The 24552-nt window shown below is 45.7% G+C and overlaps 1 protein-coding gene across 2 annotated transcripts; it reads left to right on the top strand.

Annotated features, from left to right (window-relative positions):
• Positions 1-650: 650 nt before the first annotated feature.
• On the top strand, positions 651-23881 carry phka2 (phosphorylase kinase, alpha 2 (liver)). 2 transcript variants are annotated; one of them, XM_066647318.1, is made up of 31 exons: positions 651-1075; positions 4546-4704; positions 4957-5004; positions 5122-5290; positions 6444-6526; positions 6610-6690; positions 7500-7598; positions 7717-7863; positions 8421-8474; positions 8846-8968; positions 9114-9209; positions 9535-9642; positions 10509-10587; positions 10795-10929; positions 11027-11136; positions 11267-11411; positions 11508-11586; positions 12945-13105; positions 13193-13369; positions 13882-13988; positions 14280-14413; positions 14518-14674; positions 16114-16193; positions 16350-16428; positions 16522-16651; positions 16728-16829; positions 17702-17820; positions 18828-18881; positions 20436-20663; positions 20877-21077; positions 22220-23881. In XM_066647318.1, exons 1-31 carry the CDS (start codon positions 998-1000, stop codon positions 22391-22393), a joined length of 3696 nt encoding a protein of 1231 aa, XP_066503415.1. In that variant the 5' UTR covers positions 651-997; the 3' UTR covers positions 22394-23881. The 2 variants fall into 2 exon arrangements, with proteins under 2 accessions (XP_066503415.1, XP_066503416.1); XM_066647319.1 differs by lacking the exon at positions 18828-18881 and adding an exon at positions 17929-17952.
• Positions 23882-24552: the final 671 nt, after the last annotated feature.

Genomic DNA, 24552 nt, shown 5'->3' with positions numbered 1-24552 from the left:
GGCAATAAAAGAACGGTGCCTAAAATGTTCACACTGTATTTAGGTTTTTACTACAATATTTTGAATCACATCGAGATATTAAACAGTAATTAAATTGTGTGTTCCTTTCTCAACCGACTGATTTTTTTTTAGAAACTCGGGTGTGCTCGGGTTAGAGTTAAATTTGACATGGTAATTGGAGACTCTTATTTTGAAAAACCCTTACGTATATGTAAAAGACATTTTTAATAAATGAGTAAAATTTTACAGAATCATATTTAAAACGCTTTTATATGCGATGAAAACGAAGTCTAGAAATGTACGCGGTTTTTAAAAGCATTTGTCGCGTTTTTACATGTTTTTTTCCGGCTGTTGGTGTTCACCTGTGTGAAGGTTGTTCGGGTGTAATATCATTTGCCTCACTGCTCCCTACATAGCGCACAGTGAAGGAATTTTATAAACATTAAAATAACGGCTTCACAAAAAAAGAAACTGTCCAAGAAAAGAGCCATTTACATTCCAGAGTAAGCTTCTTAGCGAGGATATAGCGCATTAACAGGTTATATAAGCCGTTATTTCGCGGGCCCTACGTAGTGCACTACTTCAAGGGTAGGGAGCTATTTGGAAACAGCCTTGCTGTCAAGGCTTCAGGCTGTCAAACGTCTCCGGGGATGTTCGTCTTTTCTACGGTTCCTGCAGCCATGTAGAGCCCGTGTTTTGAATGGTTATACATCTGTGTTTTTAGCGTCGACACTGAATTAACAGAGGGGCATTAGTTTGTCGCGAAAGTGTTTCTTTCGGGGGAGAATTTGAGGTTTTGTTTTGTTCTCGCTGTAACGTTATGTGCTCGGTCAAGAACCCGCCTGAAGGAACTGTTCTCTTTTAGTTACACCGTCTTTTAGCCTATTTAACCTCTTAGTTTCCGGTTCTACGCTGTTCTTTTATCTAGAGCAAGAACCTTCGGTTACAGTAATGGCAGATGTTTGACGTGGGACCAGAGCAGAAGACGTAAATAACGATGCGCAGCCGAAGTAATTCCGGAGTGAGGCTGGACGCTTTCGCCAGGCTCGTTCACGAGACCATCCTCTGCCATCAGGTCAGTCAAAATGCAGTTTAAGGTGGTATGAAATATTCATGACCTTCACACAATGACAGCCTGTTAAGTGTTGTTGATTTAAACCGATCAGCCACATCATTATAACCACCCTATGTCTACACACTGACAATTCTCACTTTGTAGTTCTAAAAATAGAGAGTCTAGTCCATCTGTTGCCCTGCGTACTCTTTATTCCCCCCTTTCACCCCATTCTTCAGTGGTCATGACCCCCACAACAGAGCAGGTGTGGTGTGTTAGTGTGTGTTGTGCTGCTACAGAGTGGATCAGACACAGCAGCGCTGCTGGAGTTTATTAAGAGCTGAGAACAGTCCACAAATCTAAAATATTTAGCCGAAAGCCTCCAATGTCCCCTGATGAAGGACTAAAGGACGACCGATCTACAAGGTGGACCAACGAGGGAGGAGTGTCTCACAGAGTGGACAGAGAGTGGACACAGGGTTTAAAAGCTCCAGCAGCACTGCTGTGTCTGATCCACTCTACACCAGCACAACACACACTAACACACCACCCAGTAAACAGGGAACGTCCCTGGATGTCCAAAATAGGTCTAAAAGTAGTCTGTCCATCAAGGACATATTTTAAACGTCAGCGGACGTCCAAAATACATCTAATAATTGTCTTTTCAACGTCTGTGTTTGGACGTCTTTTCAACTTTCATTTACAACCTTAAGAGAACGTTGATTAGACGGCAGTCGTTACGTTATTTCAACGTTGAATCAACGGCTAAATGTTTACTGGGCACCACCACATCAGTGTCACTGCAGCGCTGAGTATGTTCCACTAACATCACACCTGCTCTGTTGTGGTGGTTCCCTACCTATCTCCAATAGTTACATAGTGCATTTTCTACAGTGCTGAGCCCTGATTAGCAACAAGAGAGGCTTTATTCTCCTTATTACAGGTCAGTGAAGCTAAACAGTGCTCTCATTTTAAGGTAAAAATACTAAGTCTTGCTTTAAAAGAGGCTTGAGGCAAATAAATATGCCCCGGATCTGCTTTCTGAATAAATACAATTCACATACAAACGGAGTACAACACTCTTTAGATTAGTTATTCCATTTCCAGGACACACATTCAGAACCTCCTGCAGTCTACAGATAGTAACTGTCCTAATTCCTGCACAAAGGCCTCAGGTCCTGTTTGAAATACATACTTTTGTGAGGTTGTTGGAGGACAAATAGGAGGCGTTAGGGTTTAAGGCACCAGAGGCTTAAAAAAAAAAAAAGAATTGGCACACATTCGGCTCAGTCTGGCCCCTTTAACTGTTTGAGTTACTTGATAGCACCTGGTGATGTTACAGTGACACTGACACTTCACGAGTTTCAAAACCTTTGCAGTTTTCCTCTTGTTTCAGGGGGTCAGAGCTGTCAGGCTGATGGTGGCTGATTCGAAACTGATTCCTTTAAACAAACAAGGCTTCAAAACCGTCCGTGGTTCAGTGGTTGGTGTGATATGGTGCATGTCGCTGAGCTGAGTATTGACAGTGAGCTTTGAAACAGTGGAAATAATTGGAAAGAAAGCATCTTTGACCAGCAAAGGGGTGATAAAACTAACCGTCCAGATTCTGTCGTCATGTGCAGAGACTTTAGAGTCGCCCCTCCCCCTGGTCTGAGTCTGTCCAATCACAGAGCTGGACCGACGTTTATGTGTGAAAGCAACGACGAGGTTAAATGGAGCCAAACAGACACAACAGGCGCGGAGAAATAAGAGCACTGAGTTAAAACGGAGAAGAAAGAGAACAGAGTGAAAACGGCTAAAAACCAGAGCTTCTGCTCCTCGCTCCTCACTGCTGTGCGCTCGGGGTCGGGGTGAACAGCGAGCGGCTCGTTCTCATTTTAAAGAACAGCCACCAAATCCAGCCGTACTGAACAGGGTTGTTTAGACAGGGGAAGAAACCTGCTGTGAGGCTTGTTCCTTGTGGTATTTTGATGTTTCACCTCAGAACTGACTACGTCCTGTTTATACACAATGTCTAAAAGGTACATATCAACATTATAGAGAGCTCAGTGCATTGTTTCATGGCTGTAATTGTGAAGGTGTTCTCAGATGTGAGAGCTATTTATAGTTTTTTTTTTTGACTCCGGTCCAAAGTTATAAGCAGTTGTCACAGGTCGTCACGGTCCAACACTCGTCTGAAAAGAGAGGAGTCACCAGCTGGAGGCGTTCTGAGAGGTTTGACCTAAAAATAAACAAGACTTGAACAAAGGTCACCTTTAAATAGCAAATGGGAAAGAAAACATTTACATTATCTCCCCCACTTGAATTCCTTGGGAAGATGTTTGTGTCACTCAACATTGATCGAAGCGTACGATCGCAGCTGACTCTTCTTCCTCAATTGCCAGATTAATATCTGTTTACATGTGAGTTGTTTGTTAGGAATGAAATCAATCGCCTTAATAGATATAAAGCAAAATCACATGCTTTAGTGTAGTGTTCTCACTGTGTAAGTGTGGGTTTCCACTTTGGGAAATGTTCCACAGGTGAGAGTTTGTTATTACATTTAATCTTTCATTCATTCATTCATTATCTGTAACTCTTATCCAGTTCAGGGTCGCGGTGGGTCCAGAGACTACCTGGAATCATTGGGCACAAGGCGGGAACACACCCTGGAGGGGGCGCCAGTCCTTCACAGGGCAACACAGACACACACACATTCACTCACACACTCACACCTACGGACACTTTTGAGTCGCCAATCCACCTACCAATGTGTGTTTTTGGACTGTGGGAGGAAACCGGAGCACCCGGAGGAAACCCATGCAGACACAGGGAGAACACACCACACTCCTCACAGACAGTCACCCGGAGGAAACCCACGCAGACACAGGGAGAACACACCACACTCCTCACAGACAGTCACCCAGAGGAAACCCACGCAGACACAGGGAGAACACACCACACTCCTCACAGACAGTCACCCAGAGGAAACCCATGCAGACACAGGGAGAACACACCACACTCCTCACAGACAGTCACCCGGAGGAAACCCACGCAGACACAGAGAGAACACACCACACTCCTCACAGACAGTCACCCGGAGGAAACCCACACGGACACAGGGAGAACACACCACACTCCTCACAGACAGTCACCCGGAGGAAACCCACGCAGACACAGGGAGAACACACCACACTCCTCACAGACAGTCACCCGGAGGAAACCCACGCAGACACAGGGAGAACACACCACACTCCTCACAGACAGTCACCCGGAGGAAACCCACGCAGACACAGGGAGAACACACCACACTCCTCACAGACAGTCACCCGGAGCGGGAATCGAACCCAGTGTGACTGTGACACTACCTGCTGCGCCACCGTGCCGCCTGCATTTAATCAGTTTAAGTTAAATAACATTTGAGCATTTAACTCTGGCATGTGTGTGTAGACCTTGTGACCTTTCGTATCTCAGTCATTCAGGAGCCACCACATTCTGTGTGTGTTTTACAGAATCCAGTGACCGGGCTGCTCCCTGCCAGTCAGCACCTGAGAGACGCCTGGGTCAGGGACAATGTTTACAGCATCCTGGCAGTGTGGGGACTTGGGATGGCGTACCGCAAGAACGCCGACCGTGATGAGGACAAGGCCAAGGCCTATGAGCTGGAGCAGGTCAGTCACTGAGCAGAATCATACGCTGCTCACTTTGTGAAATTCTCACGAAGGATAGATGTGAACAAATGCTCCAAAGTTGTGTTAAATAAGATCTCTTTACATTAACGTGATTGAACACGAATGCATTCATATTTTAGTACTGTTTGCCTTCTTCTGTACGGTTACTTTTTGGAAGTGCATGTATTATTTTAGATGTTTATTTTCATCCCAAGCGTACTGTGTATTCATATTTCTTGAAAATGTTCACAGAGTGTGGTCAAGCTGATGCAAGGTCTGCTGCAGTGTATGATGAGACAGGTGAAGTTCAGCACTTTTCCAGTCTTGTATTTGTGCTGTTTGTAAATAAAGTTGTTATAGCAGTTTTTTTGAACGTTTATTATTGCTTTATTGCTGAGAATGTGGATCTTGCTACAGGTGGCGAAGGTGGAGAAGTTCAAACACACACAGAGCACCAAGGACTGCCTTCATGCAAAGTACCACACACCCACCTGCGCCACGGTGGTGGGGGATGACGAGTGGGGGCACCTGCAGGTGGACGCCACTTCACTGTACCTGCTGATCCTGGCTCAAATGACAGCATCAGGTGGGCAGACGTTTAGTGATGTATACTATGTGCTATTAAGTATATAGATAGATAGATAGATAGATACTTTATTGATCCCCAGGGGAAATTCAAGGTCTCAGTAGCTTACAGACTTACAGACATCACATACAACAATCACTAAACAGCAATGGACTAATAAAGTTTAAAAAAAAAAAAAAAAAAAAAAAAAAAAACCTAAAACAAATATCAATATATCAAAATCAATTTCCCAAGAAATTTTGTGTTATTTCCAAAAATATTTAAAGATTGACTATTGTAATATGAAGGGCAGCGCAGTGGTGCAGCAGGTAGTGTCACAGTCACACAGCTCCAGGGACCTGGAGGTTGTGGGTTCGAGTCCCACTCCGAGTGACTGTTTGTGAGGAGTGTGGTGTGTTCTCCCTGTGTCTGCGTGGGTTTCCTCCAGGTGACTGTCTGTGAGGAGTGTGGTGTGTTCTCCCTGTGTCTGCGTGGGTTTCCTCCGGGTGACTGTCTGTGAAGAGTGTGGTGTGTTCTCTCTGTGTCTGTGTGGGTTTCCTCCGGGTGACTGTCTGTGAGGAGTGTGGTGTGTTCTCCCTGTGTCTGCGTGGGTTTCCTCCGGGTGACTGTCTGTGAAGAGTGTGGTGTGTTCTCTCTGTGTCTGTGTGGGTTTCCTCCGGGTGACTGTCTGTGAGGAGTGTGGTGTGTTCTCTCTGTGTCTGCGTGGGTTTCCTCCGGGTGACTGTCTGTGAGGAGTGTGGTGTGTTCTCTCTATGTCTGCGTGGGTTTCCTCTGGGTGCTCGGTTTCCTCCCACAGTCCAAAAACACACGTTGGTAGGTGGATGGGCGACTCAAAAGTGTCCGTAGGTGTGAGAGTGTGAGTGTTGCCCTGTGAAGGACTTGTGCCCCCTCCAGGGTGTATTCCTGCCTTGCACCCAATGATTCCAGGTAGGCTCTGGACCCACCGTGACCCTGAACTGGATAAGGGTTACAGATAATGAATGAATAAATGAATATTGTAATATGCATATTATTATCTTCGTTTAGGAAGATAATAATTGAAGATCGTACATTACGCTGTCGGAGGATTGTAATTTTTATTAACCTCTGCAAAGCTGACTGATCTGTTGTGTGTTTATTACACATTCATACATCACGTTAACTTCTATAACAGGTCTGCACATCATATCTAACCTGGACGAGGTGGCGTTCATTCAAAACCTGGTGTTCTACATCGAAGCTGCGTATAAAGTCGCTGTAAGTAAAAACCAAAGCACATTTGTGGAGTGCGTTTCTGTCCCATAACATGAGTGAAGAACCTTGTGCTTGTTGCTGTGTAGGATTATGGGATGTGGGAGAGAGGAGACAAGACTAACCAGGGAATCCCTGAGCTGAATGGGAGCTCTGTTGGAATGGCAAAGGTAGGAAGAGGCTTGTGTTGCTCTTCACCATCCAGTGTTGCTTGTAGGTGATTAGCAACAGATAACACATGCAAAAGCCACATCTAGCATCGACTCTTTATCTTCTGTTTGTCTTGTGCATGAACTATTGATGCTACACCAAATGATTGGTGAAGAAACAACTGAACAGGGTTGTGTTTTACTCTTTGTTCTTTCAAATGGTAACTTGTGATTCCTACAGGCTACATTCAGAACAGATTTATAGCAGATCATTCGATTTATTTTAAATCCAGCATTCTTCCACACAACAGAAGAAGCCACTGTCCAGTTATTTACAGACTGCACTGTTTTAAGGTTTTCTTTAAGGTAATTCAGTGAGGTCCAGTTGCTAAAAGGTCCTCCCAGGAAAGCTCAGGACGTGTGCTTGGTCTCAAACGTTGCTTTATATTAATGCCATGCTTTCTGAACATGTAAGACCCACTAGTTTAGAACCATCTGCAGGAAGAGCGATGATAAACTGCTCCGTCCATTCATATTTACCACAGTAAGTTGCCATGGTGTCCTCACTCTCATGTTCTTCTCGCTGTCTCTAGCGACCTGGTCACAAAGGGTTAACAGTCAGTTGAGTGAAGCTATTTCCGTATTAACTGGTTTAGCTGCTCCTGCTAATGATAAAATCGCCACTCAGTCGAGGTCTGTACCGTGGTCCTCCGTTTGGAGATTCCTGGTCTGGATGTGTTATATCATCAGTGTCGTGTTCAAAGACGATAAGCCGGCTCTTTTCATGTTTTGTTACAACCCCAGTGATGTGCTGTTTCGTACGTTATTAGGCTGCGCTGGAGGCCATTGACGAGCTCGATCTGTTTGGAGCTCACGGAGGTCCCAAATCAGTGATTCATGTTCTTCCAGACGAAGTGGAGCATTGCCAGGTGATGCACTGGAAGTTGTAAAAGATCAAGACATCAGCAGCTACATGAAAATGCTAAATAAAAACGTTTTCACTTTTTCTCAATCCTGTGTAAGTGCTGTTCTCCTCGTGTGTTTCAGTCCATCCTGTGCTCCATGCTGCCCCGAGCCTCTACCTCGAAGGAGATCGACGCTGGTCTGATGTCGGTCATTTCCTTCCCAGCTTTTGCCGTCGAGGACGCTGACCTGGTCAACATCACCAAGAGTGAAATCATCTCCAAACTGCAGGTGGTTGGCTAAAACAGTCTTTGCCTTCTTTTTTAAGACCCTTTATTGTTGGGACATAACCTCGTTATTTTCAAAATGTTTACCTTACAGAAGAAGGAAATGACTATCCTAACTTTTAACGGGAGTTAATGGAATAGGAGTTTACGTAAGAGGAAATCCACGTAGGTTTCCTCCGGGTGCTCCGGTTTCCTCCCATGGTCTAAAAACACACGTTGGTAGGTGGATTGGCGACTTGAAAGTGCTCATAGTGTGTGAGTGTGTGTCGCCCTGTGAAGGACTGGCGCCCCCTTAAGGGTGTGTTCCTGCCTTGCACCCAATGATTCCGGGTAGGCTCCGGACCCACTGCGACCCTGAACTGGATAAGGATAACAGAGAATGAATGAATCATATCTGTTGAGCTAAACACCATACAGTTTGATCTCAGTGTAAAGAGCAACTGGAATTACTGAATAAAGACCAACATGGATGTAGATATGTCTTCCCTTTTCAGAGCCTGGTCAGAAAGAGGCAGCTACAGATGTTGAATATATTAATTTAACAAATGTTCTTTTTTCCAGGGACGTTATGGGTGCTGTCGGTTCATCAGAGATGGTTACAGGACCCCGAAAGAGGTCGGTCTAAATCGAAAGCTTTAAGGCACTGGCTTTCTTTCTAAAATGTTTACTAAAACAGTGGTTGATATGACTTTGATACACTTGGTTTCTAGGCTGTGACATGGGTGACGTTAGCTTAAATCAACATTGTTTATCACGCAGAGTGTAGATAAGGGCTTTGTTTTAGAGCACAATAAGAGGAAAGAAATGCAAAGGCACAGAGAACCAGTAGAACCAAAATCAACACGACCTACTTGCGCTTAACCTACTTAAGCCACTGTATGGTTTACTGAGAATAATGAAGAATTATTGATTATTTTATTGCTTTACCGAGTACAGACTCTGTCCTGGTTATGTTCTGACGTTTACTGCCATATTTTGCCTCCTAGGACGCTACTCGTCTTCATTACGACCCAGCAGAATTGAAACTGTTTGAGAATATCGAATGTGAATGGCCAGTGTTTTGGACCTACCTCATATTGGACGGCATTTTCAACGGGGATCCTGTGCAGGTATACGCAGTGTCCTTGGTCTGCATTAATGTATCATTACTGTGCTGTAGTGTTGTATCAGTCTGTAGGGATGTCTGGTGATGTCGGATTCTATCCACAAGGGGGCGGTATGTTTTTAAATGCTCTCATGATTATAACCCTTCAGGTGCAAGAATACAGGGAGGCTCTGGAGGGAATCTTGATCAGAGGAAAGCACGGCATCAAACTAGTGCCCGAGCTTTATGCTGTACCTCCTGACAAGGTGAGGGGAAGTGTGTTTCAGTAGCTGCCAATGATGCAATGCCCTCCATAGTTGGCTCTATCTGTATAAAATAATATAAGTATTAATATTTAAAGGAAGTAAATCTATACAGAATTCACCATTCACACTTAAGTACATCTAACAACTCTATTTATAGAGTAAAATAAAGTCTTTATTTATCAAAACAAGACCGTTTTGATTGAGCAGATTATTTGTGTCTGAATAAGCACAGAACTCTAACTCAATCCTTGTTTTTCACAACAAAAACAGAACAGTGTGGGTATTTTACAGGACTTGCCTCAGCAGTGTGATTGTGCTCTTTCAGGTTGAAGACGAGTACAGGAATCCTCACACTGTGGATCGTGTAGCCACTGGTCAGTTGCCTCACATGTGGGGGCAGTCCCTTTACATTCTGGGCAGCTTGCTAGCAGAGGTACAGCTTCACATGCATATCCCTGCTGTCTTCGTAGTCGTCCATGTGGAGTGTTACGTGTCTGTCATTGTTAATATCTCACATTGCTTCCTTTGAGGTCAGTTTATAAGATAAGGAGTAAGACAGTCTTTATTGTCATTAAACGTAAGTATAACACAATTTTGTTGAAGCCTTCCCAAGCAGCAGAGCATGTATTTACAGATTAACATGGGGAGGTAATGGAGTATATCATTGCTTTCCAATGATAACGATTATCTTCAAAAATAGCAGCTTTACAGAAGAAGGAAATAACCTTCTTAACTTTCAATGCATTCATTCATTCATTCATTCATTCATTATCTGTAAGCGCTTATCCAATTCAGGGTTGCGGTGGGTCCAGAGCCTACCTGACATCATTGTGCGCAATGCAGGAACACACCCTGGAGCACCCGGAGGAAACCCACGCAGACACAGGGAGAACACACCACACTCCTCACAGACAGTCACCCGGAGGAAACCCACGCAGACACAGGGAGAACACACCACACTCCTCACAGACAGTCACCCGGAGGAAACCCACGCAGACACAGAGAGAACACACTTTCAATGCAAATCAACGTAAATAGATTTCATTTTGGAGCATTTTGATTGGTCCATTCACCATGACATTTCCACACAATGTGAAGGACAGCTGCTGTGTTTGAATGATGTAGTAAACTAAATAGACAAAAACATGTATTTGATTGGACAGCGATGATATAACAGTCATTGAGGTAGATATTGCAGTATAAATGACAGTTTCGCAGTTTCAAACAGTGGCGTGGGCAATGATTTCACGTTTAATTCCAGGTTTTTATTAAAGGTATGTTGTTCATTTCTTTTATCAGGGATTTCTTGCTCCTGGAGAGATTGATCCTCTGAACAGGAGATTCTCCACAGTCTTCAAACCAGATGTTGTAGTCCAAGGTAAGTGAACACAAGGAGGGTGGAATCTTGTGTTGGCTTTGAATTTGAAACTGGGATTTGGATCATTCTTTGAAGCTGTAGAACGGCATGAGCAACCCCCTCCACCACCCTTTCCCCGAGCCCCCCGTCCCAGATGACGTAATCACACACTCCAGTTCTCTTCAAAAAAAAAAAAGCAGCTTCTACAAATTCATGTTTTCTGCGTAGTGTGTGTCGTAGCAGAGACAAAGGAGATCCAGGGACTGCTGAGGGACTGTGGGATAGACATACAGACTGTGTCAGAAGTTATGCCCATTAGAGTCATGCCGGCTCGTATACTGAGCCACATCTACGTCAAGCTGGGTAAAGATCTTCACTCATACACCCATCCTGACGCGTCTACCGTATCACGCTCACCACACTGCTTTTTCAAACCAGCTTATTTGATTTGCTCATACAGGACACTGTAAGAAGCTGAATTTGACTGGGCGTCCATACAGACACATCGGTGTCCTGGGGACCTCCAAGTTCTATGAGATCAGAAATCGGACCCACACTTTTACTCCACAGGTACTACACAAACTAAAGCATGTATAGAACACAATTTTCCACTCAGACATTAGGCTCCGCCCCACACTCTTTTATAAACACCAAAGGCAACAGCACAGAATGAGAGTAATGACCCTTTTCTTCATTACAGTTCATTGATCAGCATCATTTCTACCTGGCTCTGGATAATCAAATGATCGTAGAGATGCTGAGGACGGAACTGGCTTATCTTTCCTCCTGCTGGAGGATGACTGGGAGACCTACACTCACTTTTCCCATCACTCAAAGCATGCTGGGTACTAAGAGAATATCACCTTAGTTGCGTAGTACAGTAGCATGCTTAAAATATCTTAGGACTGAGAATTAACGATTTCTGCTTTTCATTGATGCAGTGGATGATGGGGAAAACATTGACCCTTGCATTCTGTCGACTCTGCGGAAGCTGCAGGATGGATATTTTGGCGGAGCGAGGTCAGAAAATATACAAAACTGTTGTCGTGAACATAACATTTTGAGGGGTTCTTTACCTGGCTCTGCAAGCACGTGCGTACAGGTAAATCTGATCTGACCATTAACGTTCATGACACGGATCAATGAACACAGTCACACTGACGCAAGGTACGGAGACCTTGGCGGCACGGTGGCTTAGTGGTTAGCACGTTCGCCTCCCAGCGCTGGGATCTTGGGTTCAAGTCCCATCTGGGTGGAGTTTCCATGTTCTCCCAGTGTCTGCGTGGGTTTCCTCCGGGGACTCTGGTTTCCTCCCAAAAACATGGAGTGTAGGTGAATTGGCTTCTGTCTAATAACTGTCCTGGTGTGTGAGTGAATGAGTGTGAGCCCAGATATGGATTGGCGCTCTGTCCTGGGTGAAACCCTAGTGCCCGATGCAGTCCTCCAGGTGGACGGTCGTTCCTGGTCGAGAGTACGCTGTGCGCGTTTGGCTGCCGCTTCTCACCAGTGTGTGTGTGTGTGTGTGTGTGGATTGAGTGTTCTGAGCAGTGTGGATTGTAAAAAGCGTCCTTGGGTGTCTAGAAAGGCACTATATAAGTGTAAATATACATACATACCTCGTGATTTTGGGGTATAGCCAAAGTGGTCCTGCAAAGACATGTGCAACCCATGTTTGTTTGTTTTTTCCTCACAACACACATAATTAGTTTGTGTTTCAGTGATCGTGCCCTGCTAAACACACCATCTCACACGTCACCGGGCGGCACGGTGGCACAGCAGGTAGTGTCGCAGTCACACAGCTCCAGGGACCTGGAGGTTGTGGGTTCGATTCCCGCTCCGGGTGACTGTCTGTGAGGAGTGTGGTGTGTTCTCCCTGTGTCTGAGTGGGTTTCCTCTGGGTGACTGTCTGTGAGGAGTGTGGTGTGTTCTCCCTGTGTCCACGTGGGTTTCCTCTGGGTGACTGTCTGTGAGGAGTTGGTGTGTTCTCCGCGTGTCCTTGTGGGTTTCCTCCGGGTGCTCCGGTTTCCTCCCACAGTCCAAAAACACACGTAGGTGGATTGGCGACTCCAAAGTGTCCGTAGGTGTGAGTGTGTGAGTGAATGTGTGTGTGTCTGTGTTGCCCTGTGAAGGACTGGCGCCCCCTCCAGGGGGTATTCCCGCCTTGCGCCCAATGATTCCAGGTAGGCTCTGGACCCACCGAGACCCTGAACTGGATAAGCGGTTACAGATAATGAATGAATGAATGAAGGAACCATTTAACCACAGAAATTGTTGCCAGTGTAACACAGGTCAGGAACCCCTACTCTGGCCATTTCATACACATGCTATTGCTAATGCTATTGTATTGTTTGATTTAATAATTAAACTATCCTTAATAGGGTACAGATGGCAAACCTGTCCACTTTCCTCACCACGTCCTTCCACACCCAGCTCAGCTTCATGGACGCTGACTCGGATGAGGAACTTTTAGATGAGGATGAGGAAGAAGGTGAAGACGACGAAGACAATGACGACACCATGAATGCTTTTTCCCCAGCTGGTAGTCCACTAGACTCTCTATTCATTTAAAACCCTAGGTAGCGTCTTTTTAAAGGTGTTTTCTACAAATAATATTTTCGTTCACTAGACGTCGAAGAGTCGAAGGATGTGCTCAACCAGTACTTCACACATCTCCTACAGAGCACTGCCACAAAGTCCCATCTTCCTCCCATTCAAAGGGGGCAGCACCATGTTTTCAGCGCTGAACACACCACCAGGGACATCCTGACTCTCATGGCTCAGGTCCAGGGCCTCAACATGCCCAGTAAGCCCAGGAGACTCCATGATCCATTCCTTTATTTCCCTGTGCTTCTTTTGGCGCGCCCTGCATATCTGTTCTGCTTTATATTCCCTGAATGAGTTTTTGTAGGCTCTAATTTAAAATTATTCCCGGTGGTTTTCTCTTTTAATTAAAATGCAGAGCTGTAATTGAGCAGTCTGCGTGAACCAGACTGAACATGCCTTGAGAATTTTGGAGACATAGAAACATACAGGATTGAGCCAAAGTCGGTAGTTGCTAGTTTCAGCAGGTAATTTGCAGAATTCAACTGAAAACGATGCAGAAACCCAATTGTTACCTTTTTTTTGACTGTGTCCTGTGCTCTGTCCATTTTTCTACCTCTTTTTTTAGAAATTCATATCTTATACCTTATCTCCTCCTTCTAATAAATGTATAACTTATACATAATGGCTGCTGTGACTTCAAAGCTTTTTGATGTACCTCGCCTCTTCTTACAGCTCCTCTTTCTCTCAGACACAGTCTCATCTGCGTTTCAGAGCCATCCATGTATTTACCTGTGGCTCCAATCATGAACAAACACAGAAAAACCTTGAACCTGCTGGAGGTCCCTCACCCTCAACCCAACGCCGCTCACCCACAGAAGGCAAGTCTCAAGCGCCAAGTGGTTTGTATCCGTTCCCAGCATTGTTTCTAGGACTGGTTTGAGGAGAGGATTATTGTCATTGGGGCAAATTCCACTCAGAAGTCAACAAATCCAGAAAACACACACATATTAAAATGACCCCAGACTTTGAGGTCAGACACTTTAGACCAATAGTCTGCACTCTAAAACATTCCTTATCAGATCAGAGCCAAGACGTTGGTTACTTAAGTGTTTTAAACTATGATTTTTCAGTGGTCTTTGACTCATCGTTGTGTACCAATGTTTTACTAGACTCCCAGTGTTGACCTGCATTTACCCCGAGACGCCCACGGAAACACAGACTTTGCTGCTCTGGTCAATCACCTGAAAGAGTGCCCAACATTACAGGACCAAGCTGACATCCTCTATATCCTCTACGTCATGAAGTAGACACTCTGCTACTCACACACACACACACACACACACACATTTCCAGAATCTTGTTTTAATCATTGATTGAATGTGTTTTCTCTCTCCTGGTGGTGTGTAGGGGTGCAGACTGGATGGTCAGTATTTCTGGACAGTGTTCAGCTACAGTGCGCTCTCTGCTGGAGGAGCTTTACACTAAAGCTGGGGCCAATAAAGAGTGGGGGCTCATTCGCTACATCTCTGGCGTTCTGAAGAAGAGGGTAGAGGTTTTGGCAGAGGTGAGTCTGATCTTCTTCTCCCACAGGTGGATCATTAGAGTAACTTCCACAGACTCTTCTTTTGAGGCGTACTTCAGGCGTACTTCATTGACTTCAGTTGTTTCTTTAAATGGGGCGGCACGGTGGCGCAGCAGATAGTGTCGCAGTCACACAGCTCCAGGGACCTGGAGGTTGTGGGTTCGATTCCCGCTCCGGGTGACTGTGTGTGAGGAGTGTGGTGTGTTCTCCCTGTGTCTGCGTGGGTTTCCTCCGGGTGACTGTCTGTGAGGAGTTGGTGTGTTCTCCCTGTGTCTGCGTGGGTTTCCTCCAGGTGACTGTCTGTGAGGAGTGTGGTGTGTTCTCCCTGTGTCTGCGTGGGTTTCCTCCGGGTGACTGTCTGTGAGGAGTTGGTGTGTTCTCCCTGTGTCTGCGTGGGTTTCCTCCGGGTGACTGTCTGTGAGGAGTGTGGTGTGTTCTCCCTGTGTCTGCGTGGGTTTCCTCCGGGTGACTGTCTGTGAGGAGTGTGGTGTGTTCTCCCTGTGTCTACGTGGGTTTCCTCCGGGTGACTGTCTGTGAGGAGTTGGTGTGTTCTCCCTGTGTCTGCGTGGGTTTCCTCCGGGTGACTGTCTGTGAGGAGTGTGGTGTGTTCTCCCTGTGTCTGCGTGGGTTTCCTCCGGGTGACTGTCTGTGAGGAGTTGGTGTGTTCTCCCTGTGTCTGCGTGGGTTTCCTCCAGGTGACTGTCTGTGAGGAGTGTGGTGTGTTCTCCCTGTGTCTGCGTGGGTTTCCTCCGGGTGACTGTCTGTGAGGAGTTGGTGTGTTCTCCCTGTGTCTGCGTGGGTTTCCTCCGGGTGACTGTCTGTGAGGAGTGTGGTGTGTTCTCCCTGTGTCTGCGTGGGTTTCCTCCGGGTGACTGTCTGTGAGGAGTGTGGTGTGTTCTCCCAGTGTCTGCGTGGGTTTCCTCCGGGTGACTGTCTGTGAGGAGTTGGTGTGTTCTCCCTGTGTCTGCGTGGGTTTCCTCCGGGTGACTGTCTGTGAGGAGTGTGGTGTGTTCTCCCTGTGTCTGCGTGGGTTTCCTCCCACAGTCCAAAAACACACGTTGGTAGGTGGATTGGAGACTCAAACGTCCGTAGGTGTGAGTGTGTGAGTGAATGTGTGTGAGTGTTGCCCTGTGAAGGACTGGCGCCCCCTCCAGGGTGTATTCCTGCCTTGTGCCCAATGATTCCAGGTAGGCTCTGGACCCACCGCGACCCTGGGTTACAGATAATGAATGAATGAATGAATGAATATTTAAACAATGGGTTCCTTTAAGAGCCAGACATCTTTTTTTTCCTCTAGTACTGACCACAGTTGAAAGCCTACCATTTGTTTACTGGATTTTCAGGAATAAACAGCAATTTGGACCAAGGCCTATACATTTTTTAAAAGTGTGTAAAATATTGGGTGCCTGCTTCATCCTCAGGCCTGCACGGATCTGATCTCTCATCACAAGCAGCTGACAGTGGGTCTTCCACCAGAGCCCAGAGAGAAAGTCATCACATCGTGAGTGTTGATCTAAAACACTAAGAGCTAATTTCTCACATTTCTAGTTGAAAATGGCAGACGTAAATGGGACAAATTTAATGTCAGTTCATTAAATAAAACGTTATATGTGTAGCCTTAATTTACTTTTAATTTATGTTGTATTTTTTGTTGCAGTCCTCTTCCACCCGAAGAGCTGAATAATTTGATCTACGAGGCCAGTGGTCAGGACATAAGCATTGCAGTTCTTACACAGGTAATTCCTGAAAGACACAAAACGTCTCTGCTGTAAACTGATATGAAAATCCATGAATGCTTACCTTACGGATCTTGTTTGTACTCGTTTTAGGAGATTATGGTATATCTGGCGATGTATGTGCGCTCTCAGCCCGCTCTATTTGGAGACATGCTGCGTCTGAGGATCGGTCTCATCATGCAGGTGATGGCCACTGAACTGGCCCGGAGTCTCCACTGCTCAGGTAAACATGGTGGGTTTTTTCATAACTCCCGGGGCTGCCTCTGTGAAATACATGCTCTCTACTGTACTGTGATCAGGTGAGGAAGCCTCAGAGGGGCTAATGAACCTCAGTCCGTCCGACATGAAGAACCTACTGCATCACATCCTCAGTGGGAAAGAGTTTGGCGTGGAGAGGAGCAGTGAGTACACTGAAGCACACCGGATTAAAATGAGAAAAATTGTTTGCCAAAATAAAAAGATAATTCTGCTAAATATAATTGCTTTAAACAGGTGAAAATATTGTACAAAATTTAATAAGAATAAAGAAATATTTGATGTATTTGCCACATACAGTGGAACCTCTACTTACGAACTTGATCCGTTCCGTGACCCGGTTCGTAAGTGGAAAAGTTCGTTTCTCGAGTCAATTTTCCCCATTTAAAATAATGGAAAGGCAATTCATGGGTTCCAGCCCCCACCCCGAAAGTCATCCTTTTTGCACTGATATATGTTTACAACACTCTCAAATTAGTAAAAAAATACATGTAGCGTTACTAAAAATAAAAGAGAAATACAGTGGTAACAGAAATAAAAAAGAAATAATAAAGTTGTAAGTGGTTACACATCGCTACCTTGAAGACGTGACGACTGGCTGGAGGAGTAACACAGGCACTGGCTGTATGACGGGAGGTGGGGGGTGGGGGGAATAACGGAGAGTAGGCGGTGAATGTGGGGAGACGAAGCGTAGATACGGCTTAACTTAGCACGAATTTCGATGTCTGCTATTTACACTAATGCTAAATTGCTAAAGCTACAATGTGCTAATCTTAAAAGCTCACTCAAGTCTGGGCGCTGGGAGACTCGCCTATTGGGGTCAGTGGCCATTTCCACTGTTCGTTTGTGTGGGTTCGTTTCTAGAGTCGTGGTTCGTTGGTGGAGGCAAAAATATTCAAATGCCCGGTTCGTATCTTGGAAAATTCGTTAGCAGAGGTTCCACTGTATTGCCATGGTTACAATTCTGGAGCGTGTGAGTGTTCTCTTTTTATTCTCTCCTCTCTTTGCGGTGCGTCAGTGCGTCCACTTCAGTCGACTGCCACCAGCCCAGCCATCTCCATCCATGAGCTCGGACACACAGGGGCCACCAAAACCGAACGCACAGGCATCAGGAAGCTGAAGAGTGAAATCAAACAGGTGAGAGCTGGGTGTGTTCTTCAGTCGGTGCACGATGCAGTGATTTTAATTTAAGCTCAAGTTTGAACTTGTGTAATTTAAATGACGTTGACTTTGTTTTGCTTCCAGCTCGACGACTCCAGACCAATAAGCGTGGGTTGAGTTTGTAAAAGCAATTCATTTTGGGCATGTGTGTCGAGATTTCACAGACCTCTCTTACTTCGTTCCTGTCTGAAACATTACGGTGATCAGATACATCAGGGATTTCAGACTTTAGTCCTGGAGGGTCTTTAAATGTCTCCCCGTTGCAGCAAACGTTGACTGCTTTAATTAAAGTCAGGGAAGTAGACCCCCCTCCGGGATTCGAGTGTGAAAACCTCAGTATGAATGCCATTATCTTTAACATGATCATCCTTTTCTACCCATTTCAGTTCATCAAGGCGATGGCTGTTTTCAAACAGCGTTTTGAATGTTTTGCTGTGGGATTTGCTGTTTCCGAAATCTTCTCATTTCTACTGAACATTTGACTTGTAAAACGTCTGACTCAGAACCAGCATTTAAAGCAGGGGTCTCCAAAGTCCAAATGCGAATGGCCAGTGGCGTCTCACACCAATAAAGAGCGCCTTAAACGTGGCCTGCCAGGCTAATTAGTTGTAATGAATGCTGTAGCAGCATTTTGTGAATCTCTCTACACGTCTCTTAGCTCAGTGCTGCCCCATGTGGTTATCCATTGGCCTAGAACGTCAGAAAAGAACAGTTAGCGCACCCCTCCAAGCATGCCGACTGTTCAAAAAGCTACGTGTGGCCCTGGCAGGATGGGGAATTGGGTCCCCTTTGAAAAACGTTTGGAAGCCTCTGGTTAAATCAACCCCACCCTACATTTCTTTTGCTTGCTTTGAATCCCCCTTTGTGGATATTTTCAGTTCAGTTCAGAAAGATGCAGAAGGAGCGCTCACAACATTCCAACAGCATTTATTCATCATCCCTTTATCTCCTTCTCTGTCCATCCATTCTGCTTTCTCTCATAGATCTGTAGTGGCAGTCATTCCATCAGCAGCAATGTCACATCTCCCCGCTCCACGGTAATCCTGTTCCTGATCTCTCTCTCTCTCTCTCTCTCGCTCTCTCTGTCTCTCTCTCTCTCTCTCTCTCTCTCTCTTGCTCTCTCTCTCTCTCTCTTGCTCTCTCTCTCTCGCTCTCTCTCTCTCTTGCTCTCTCTCTCTCTCTCACTCTTTCTCTTGCGCTCTCTCTCTCTCACACTCTCTCTCTCGCTCTCTCTCTCTCTCTCTCTCTCTCTCTCACTCTCTTGCTCGCTCTCTCTTGCTCTCTCTCTCTCTCTCACTCTCTTTCTCTTGCGCTCTCTCTCTCTCTCTCTCTCTCTCTCTCTCTTGCTCGCTCTCTCTTGCTCTCTCTCTCTCTCTCACTCTCTTTCTCTTGCGCTCTCTCTCTCTCTCTCTCTCTCTCTCTCTCTCTTGCTCTCTCTCTCTCTCTCTCGCTCTCTCTCTCCCTCTCTCTCTCTCTCTCTCTCTCTCTCTCTCTCTCTCTCTCTTGCTCTCTCTCTCTCGCTCTCTCTGTCTCTCTCTCTCTCTCTCTCTCTCTCTCTCTCTCGCTCTCTCTCTCTCTCTCGCTCTCGCTCTCTCTGTCTCTCTCTCTCTCTCTCTCTCTTGCTCTCTCTCTCTCTCTCTCTCTCACTCTCTCTCTCTCTCTTGCTCTCTCTCTCTCGCTCTCAGTCTCTCTCTCTCTCTCTCTCTCGCTCTCTCTCTCTCTCGCTCTCTCTCTCTCGCTCTCTCTCTCTCTCTCTTGCTCTCTCTCTCTCGCTCTCTTTCTCTCTCTCTCTCTCTCTCTTGCTCTCTCTCTCTCTCTCTCTCTCTCTCACTCTCTCTCTCTCTCTTGCTCTCTCTCTCTCTCGCTCTCTCTCTCTCTTGCGCTCTCTCTCTCGCTCTCTCTCTCTCTCTCTCTCTCTCTTGCTCTCTCTATCTCTCTCTCTCTCTCTCTCTCTCTCTCTCTCTCTCTCATACCTCATCCCTATCACACCAATGTCAAGTCGATCACATCAAATACAAAGTGCTGCACACCTGGCTGGTCTTTGTAATGGCTACATTAAATGTGGATGCCTCAGGTAAAGGCGGTGTTTTAATCTTCCTCCACTCGTGATCAGCATCGGCTTACTGCTTCGTAGAATTGTTTTCTCTTGCTCTGCTCACTTTAATATGGCATTTGCATGGGGTTGTGTTCACATCAGCTGACTAATGCTCGTCACACATGCTGTGGGCACGTACAGTGGGAGGATTATGGAAACATCAGATAGAAGGGATGTGTTACTAAGCTTTAAAAGTAAAGAAATGTATCACAAAGCAATATAATAGCGAACAACAACGGCCTTCTTTAATTATTCATATTAATTTATATTTCATTCGTATTCCACCAAGTGCTTAATAATTTAAATGGCTTTATTAATAAATGAGTTTTATTGCATATAACAAATAATTAATCAAGATTAATTGGCTGTGTATTAGGGCTTATGGATTGTTTCTATATCTGATGTTTCTATTGTTTAACCGTCCTGTCAATTTACTTTCATATACATGTATTGATTTTAGCGTGTGTGTGTTTGTGTTTCCACTTGTGTGATACAGAGGTGCAGTAGCCCCTCCACTCCAAGTGGCATCCTCTCTCCGACAGGTGCCGGAGACTCGAGGCTGCTGTGGGAGGAGAAGCAGGGTCAGTGGCTGAGGAGGCGTCGCCTCGACGGAGCCATCAACAGAGTCCCCATGGGCTTCTACCAGAAAGTCTGGAAGATCCTGCAGAAATGTCACGGCCTTTCAATCGCAGGGTTTGTCCTGCCCTCCTCCACCACTCGAGAGGTACAGGACACACGCTCATACACACTCGTATACACTAGGGGTCGAGCGATGTGTTTCTCAGGAGCAACCATATATGAGCCTATGGTCTCCACATGTGCCAAGGTTGATTTAGAGTGGTATAAATCCGCCTTCTGAGCCCTAAGACACACTTATGCATTGTAGAGTTCATATTTACGTGTGTGCCTTTGTCTATGTGTGTATGTGTTATTACAGATGACAGAAGGGGAGATCAAGTTTGCTGTCCATGTGGAGTCAGTTCTGAACCACGTTCCTCAGCCGGAGTACAGGCAGCTCCTTGTGGAGGCTATCATGGTGCTGACTCTGGTGGCTGACATGGAGATTCCCAGCATTGGAGGAATCATTCTCATCGACCGCATCGTTCACATGGCGAACGATCTCTTCCTGCAGGACCAGGTGCGCCTCAGAGATGTCATTTGTGATTTTCGTGGGCAGAGAAACACAGTTTCCTGCCGGATCCCCCATGGATAACTTAAATCCTTAGGGAAAATGAATGACTGGAATAAATGACTACTGCAGGAAAGTTTTTACACTAAGCAATACATTGTCAGCGGCACGGTGGCGCAGCAGGTAGGTGTCGCAGTCACACAGCTCCAGAGGCCTGGAGGTTGTGGGTTCGATTCCCGCTCCGGGTGACTGTCTGTGAGGGGTTTGGTGTGTTCTCCCTGTGTCTGCGTGGGTTTCCTCCGGGTGACTGTCTGTGAGGAGTGTGGTGTGTTCTCCCTGTGTCTGCGTGGGTTTCCTCCGAGTGACTGTCTGTGAGGAGTGTGGTGTGTTCTCCCTGTGTCTGCGTGGGTTTCCTCCGGGTGACTGTCTGTGAGGAGTGTGGTGTGTTCTCCCTGTGTCTGCGTGGGTTTCCTCCGAGTGACTGTCTGTGAGGAGTGTGGTGTGTTCTCCCTGTGTCTGCGTGGGTTTCCTCCGGGTGACTGTCTGTGAGGAGTGTGGTGTGTTCTCCCTGTGTCTGCGTGGGTTTCCTCCGGGTGACTGTCTGTGAGGAGTGTGGTGTGTTCTCCCTGTGTCTGCGTGGGTTTCCTCCGGGTGACTGTCTGTGAGGAGTGTGGTGTGTTCTCCCTGTGTCTGCGTGGGTTTCCTCCGGGTGACTGTCTGTGAGGAGTGTGGTGTGTTCTCCCTGTGTCTGCGTGGGTTTCCTCCGGGTGACTGTCTGTGAGGAGTGTGGTATGTTCTCCCTGTGTCTGCGTGGGTTTCCTCCGGGTGCTCCGGTTTCCTCCCACAGTCCAAAAACACACGTTGGTAGGTGGATTGGCGACTCAAAAATGTCCGTAGGGGTGAATGTGTGTGTGTGTGTGTGTGTGTGTGTTGCCCTGTGAAGGATTGGCGCCCCCTCCAGGGTGTATTCCCGCCTTGCGCCCAATGATTCCAGGTAGGCTCTGGACCCCCCGTGACCCTGAACTGGATAAGGGTTACAGATAATGAATGAATGAATACATTGTCACCACATTTAGGGTCAACAACACTGAAACTGCTTGGGAACGGTGCTAACTAATGTTCCTAATCCATTCCGCTGTTTTGTCTGACAGAAATCCAGTGGGGCCAATGATTTTTTCCTGGAGAAAGACCCAGCGACAGGAATCTGCAACTTCTTCTACGACAGCGCTCCCAGTGGCAGCTTTGGCACCATGACTTACCTTTCTAAGGCTGTGGTCACATACGTTCAGGATTTCCTCCCAAGCACCAGCTGTCTGATGCAGTGAGGAGAGCAGCTCTAGGAATGTGACCTCTTTAAGGGTGGTCATGTCACACAGAAGTAAACCCGGTGACCGATCAGCTGTGGAGAGCAACTAAGTGGACGCTCTTAAAAGCTCTATATTCCCAATAACAAAGAAAGTGGATCGGTAGAATCGGACCACTCTAACACAGATACCTGATGTTACTCTCTAGCATGTGAAATACTCTTCTATTTATTTTAGATCATCTATCGTAAATTAATGTTATTTTAATATTTAATAATTTATCATTTTATCCAAGTAATCTTAATGTTTTATCAAAATATGCACAATGTTTAACACAGATATATATATAATATTGAGGAGAGGTAACTCTTGAGGGCTTGTTATGAATGTAGGTCACGTTTTTGTTTTAGATCTTATAACTCATAACGGTACTGTGTAAAATAACACTGAATCATAGCTCTGCCCGGCATGAGCCTGTTGGTTTTTGACATATATATATATACAGTTGTTAGTATGACAGTAGGAAATAGTGTGTGTGTGTGTGTGTGTGTGTGTATACAGATCATTCACAAGATTAAAACCACTGACATGTGACTTTACATTGACAGCAGTGATCTGATTACAGTGGCACCTGTGAAGAGGAGGGATGTCTCTTGCTGCTGATGTACACCACCCTTTGTCAGGTGCCAGGGTCATGTTTATTTTTTTAACTTCCGTTTTAGTGGTTTTAATATTGTGGCTGATAAGTGTATACATGTTTACACACACACACACACATACACACACATACACACATACACACACACACATACATACACACACACACACACACATATATACACACATACATACACACACACACACACACACACATACATACACACACACACACATATATACACACATACATACACACACACAATCACACGCACACATTCACAGTTATATATGTACTATTACTGGAGCATGTTTACATACATCTGTAACATTGAGTCTAACCTCAATCCAGATCTGATCATGTACTGTACTACACTTGCAGCAAGAGATGTGTAACGGGGAACAAAAGAAATGTGAACAACAACAAAACAAATAACTGTGGAACAATGTTTTTTCCAGTAAACCGCGCGGTACAGCCATGCTCTCACTGTAAAGGGCAGGAGAGGGGCACGGTTTGTTGTTTTCATCCATATTTCACGTCTTCATCTGTTTATACTTGAAGTTTCTGACCGGGGCCAGCGTACAAAAGGAGCATCAGTGGAAAAAAAGCACTTATTTATGATGCTGTTCCCTCCTGAATACAAAACAAAACAACTCCTGAAAACAGCACTCCCACTGCGAGACGTTTCTGTTGTCGTTGTCCGTCGTGTGGGAGCAGGCGATGCTGCAGTGCTTTGGTGCTTATATAATACACTGTACTTATTTAACTGTATTAAAGTGATTATGTTTTCGCTCACCTGACTTTGTTGGGTCCTCACAGACGTGCGCCGGAGGGTTAAAAAAATAAATACATCAAGCAAATATTTAAAATAGTCTCCTCTGTTTAACTTGGTGTTGGAAGATTGGAACATGGCTGTCTCTCTGAGATTATGGTGTGTGTGTGTCTGTGTGTGTGTGTGTCTGTGTGTGTGTGTGTGTGTGTATGTATGCGTGTGTGTGTGTATGCGTGTGTGTGTGTGTATGCGTGTGTGCGTGTGTATGTGTATGCGTGTGTGTGTGTATATGTGTGTGTATGTATGTGTGTGTGTGTGTCTGTGTGTGTGTGTGTATGTGTGTGTAAACCTTATAATATGGGGACATTGACCAGAATACACACCAATAAAGTGGGGACCTGTGTCATCGTGGGGACCTAAAATTGAGTCCCCACAAAGTTAACCATTGCAGCGTGTCTATTTTGTCGAATTGAACCTGCCCCTTCAAAATCTCAGTAGTCCCCAGCATAGCCCTGACAAAAGTGTGCGAGTGTATAGGGAGCAAGTGCTCAGTGTGTGTGTGTGTGTGTGTGTGTGTGTGATTGGTGCCCTGTGATGGAATAGTTGTGCAATAGTTCAAGGTAGGCCCTGGACCCACGGCGACCCTGAACAGTAGAAGTGTTTACAGACCATCAATAAATGAATTATAATATTAATTAATATTGAGTACCAGATTTAATTGTGCCTGCAAAAATATCACTGGTCTTAATC

This window comes from Hoplias malabaricus, chromosome 16 (genome assembly GCF_029633855.1).
Source record: "Hoplias malabaricus isolate fHopMal1 chromosome 16, fHopMal1.hap1, whole genome shotgun sequence".
Taxonomy (NCBI): Eukaryota; Metazoa; Chordata; class Actinopteri; order Characiformes; family Erythrinidae; genus Hoplias; species Hoplias malabaricus.
Note: the sequence above shows the minus strand (reverse complement) of the source record. Positions and strands in the feature narration are given on the sequence as shown.

Coding starts and splice junctions, on each gene's coding strand:
- phka2 (XM_066647318.1), top strand. CDS start 998: ATGCGCAGCCGAAGTAATTCCGGAGTGAGGCTGGACGCTTTCGCCAGG. Junction 1,076..4,545: donor AGACCATCCTCTGCCATCAG/GTCAGTCAAAAT, acceptor TGTGTTTTACAG/AATCCAGTGACCGGGCTGCT. Junction 8,969..9,113: donor TCAACGGGGATCCTGTGCAG/GTATACGCAGTG, acceptor ATAACCCTTCAG/GTGCAAGAATACAGGGAGGC.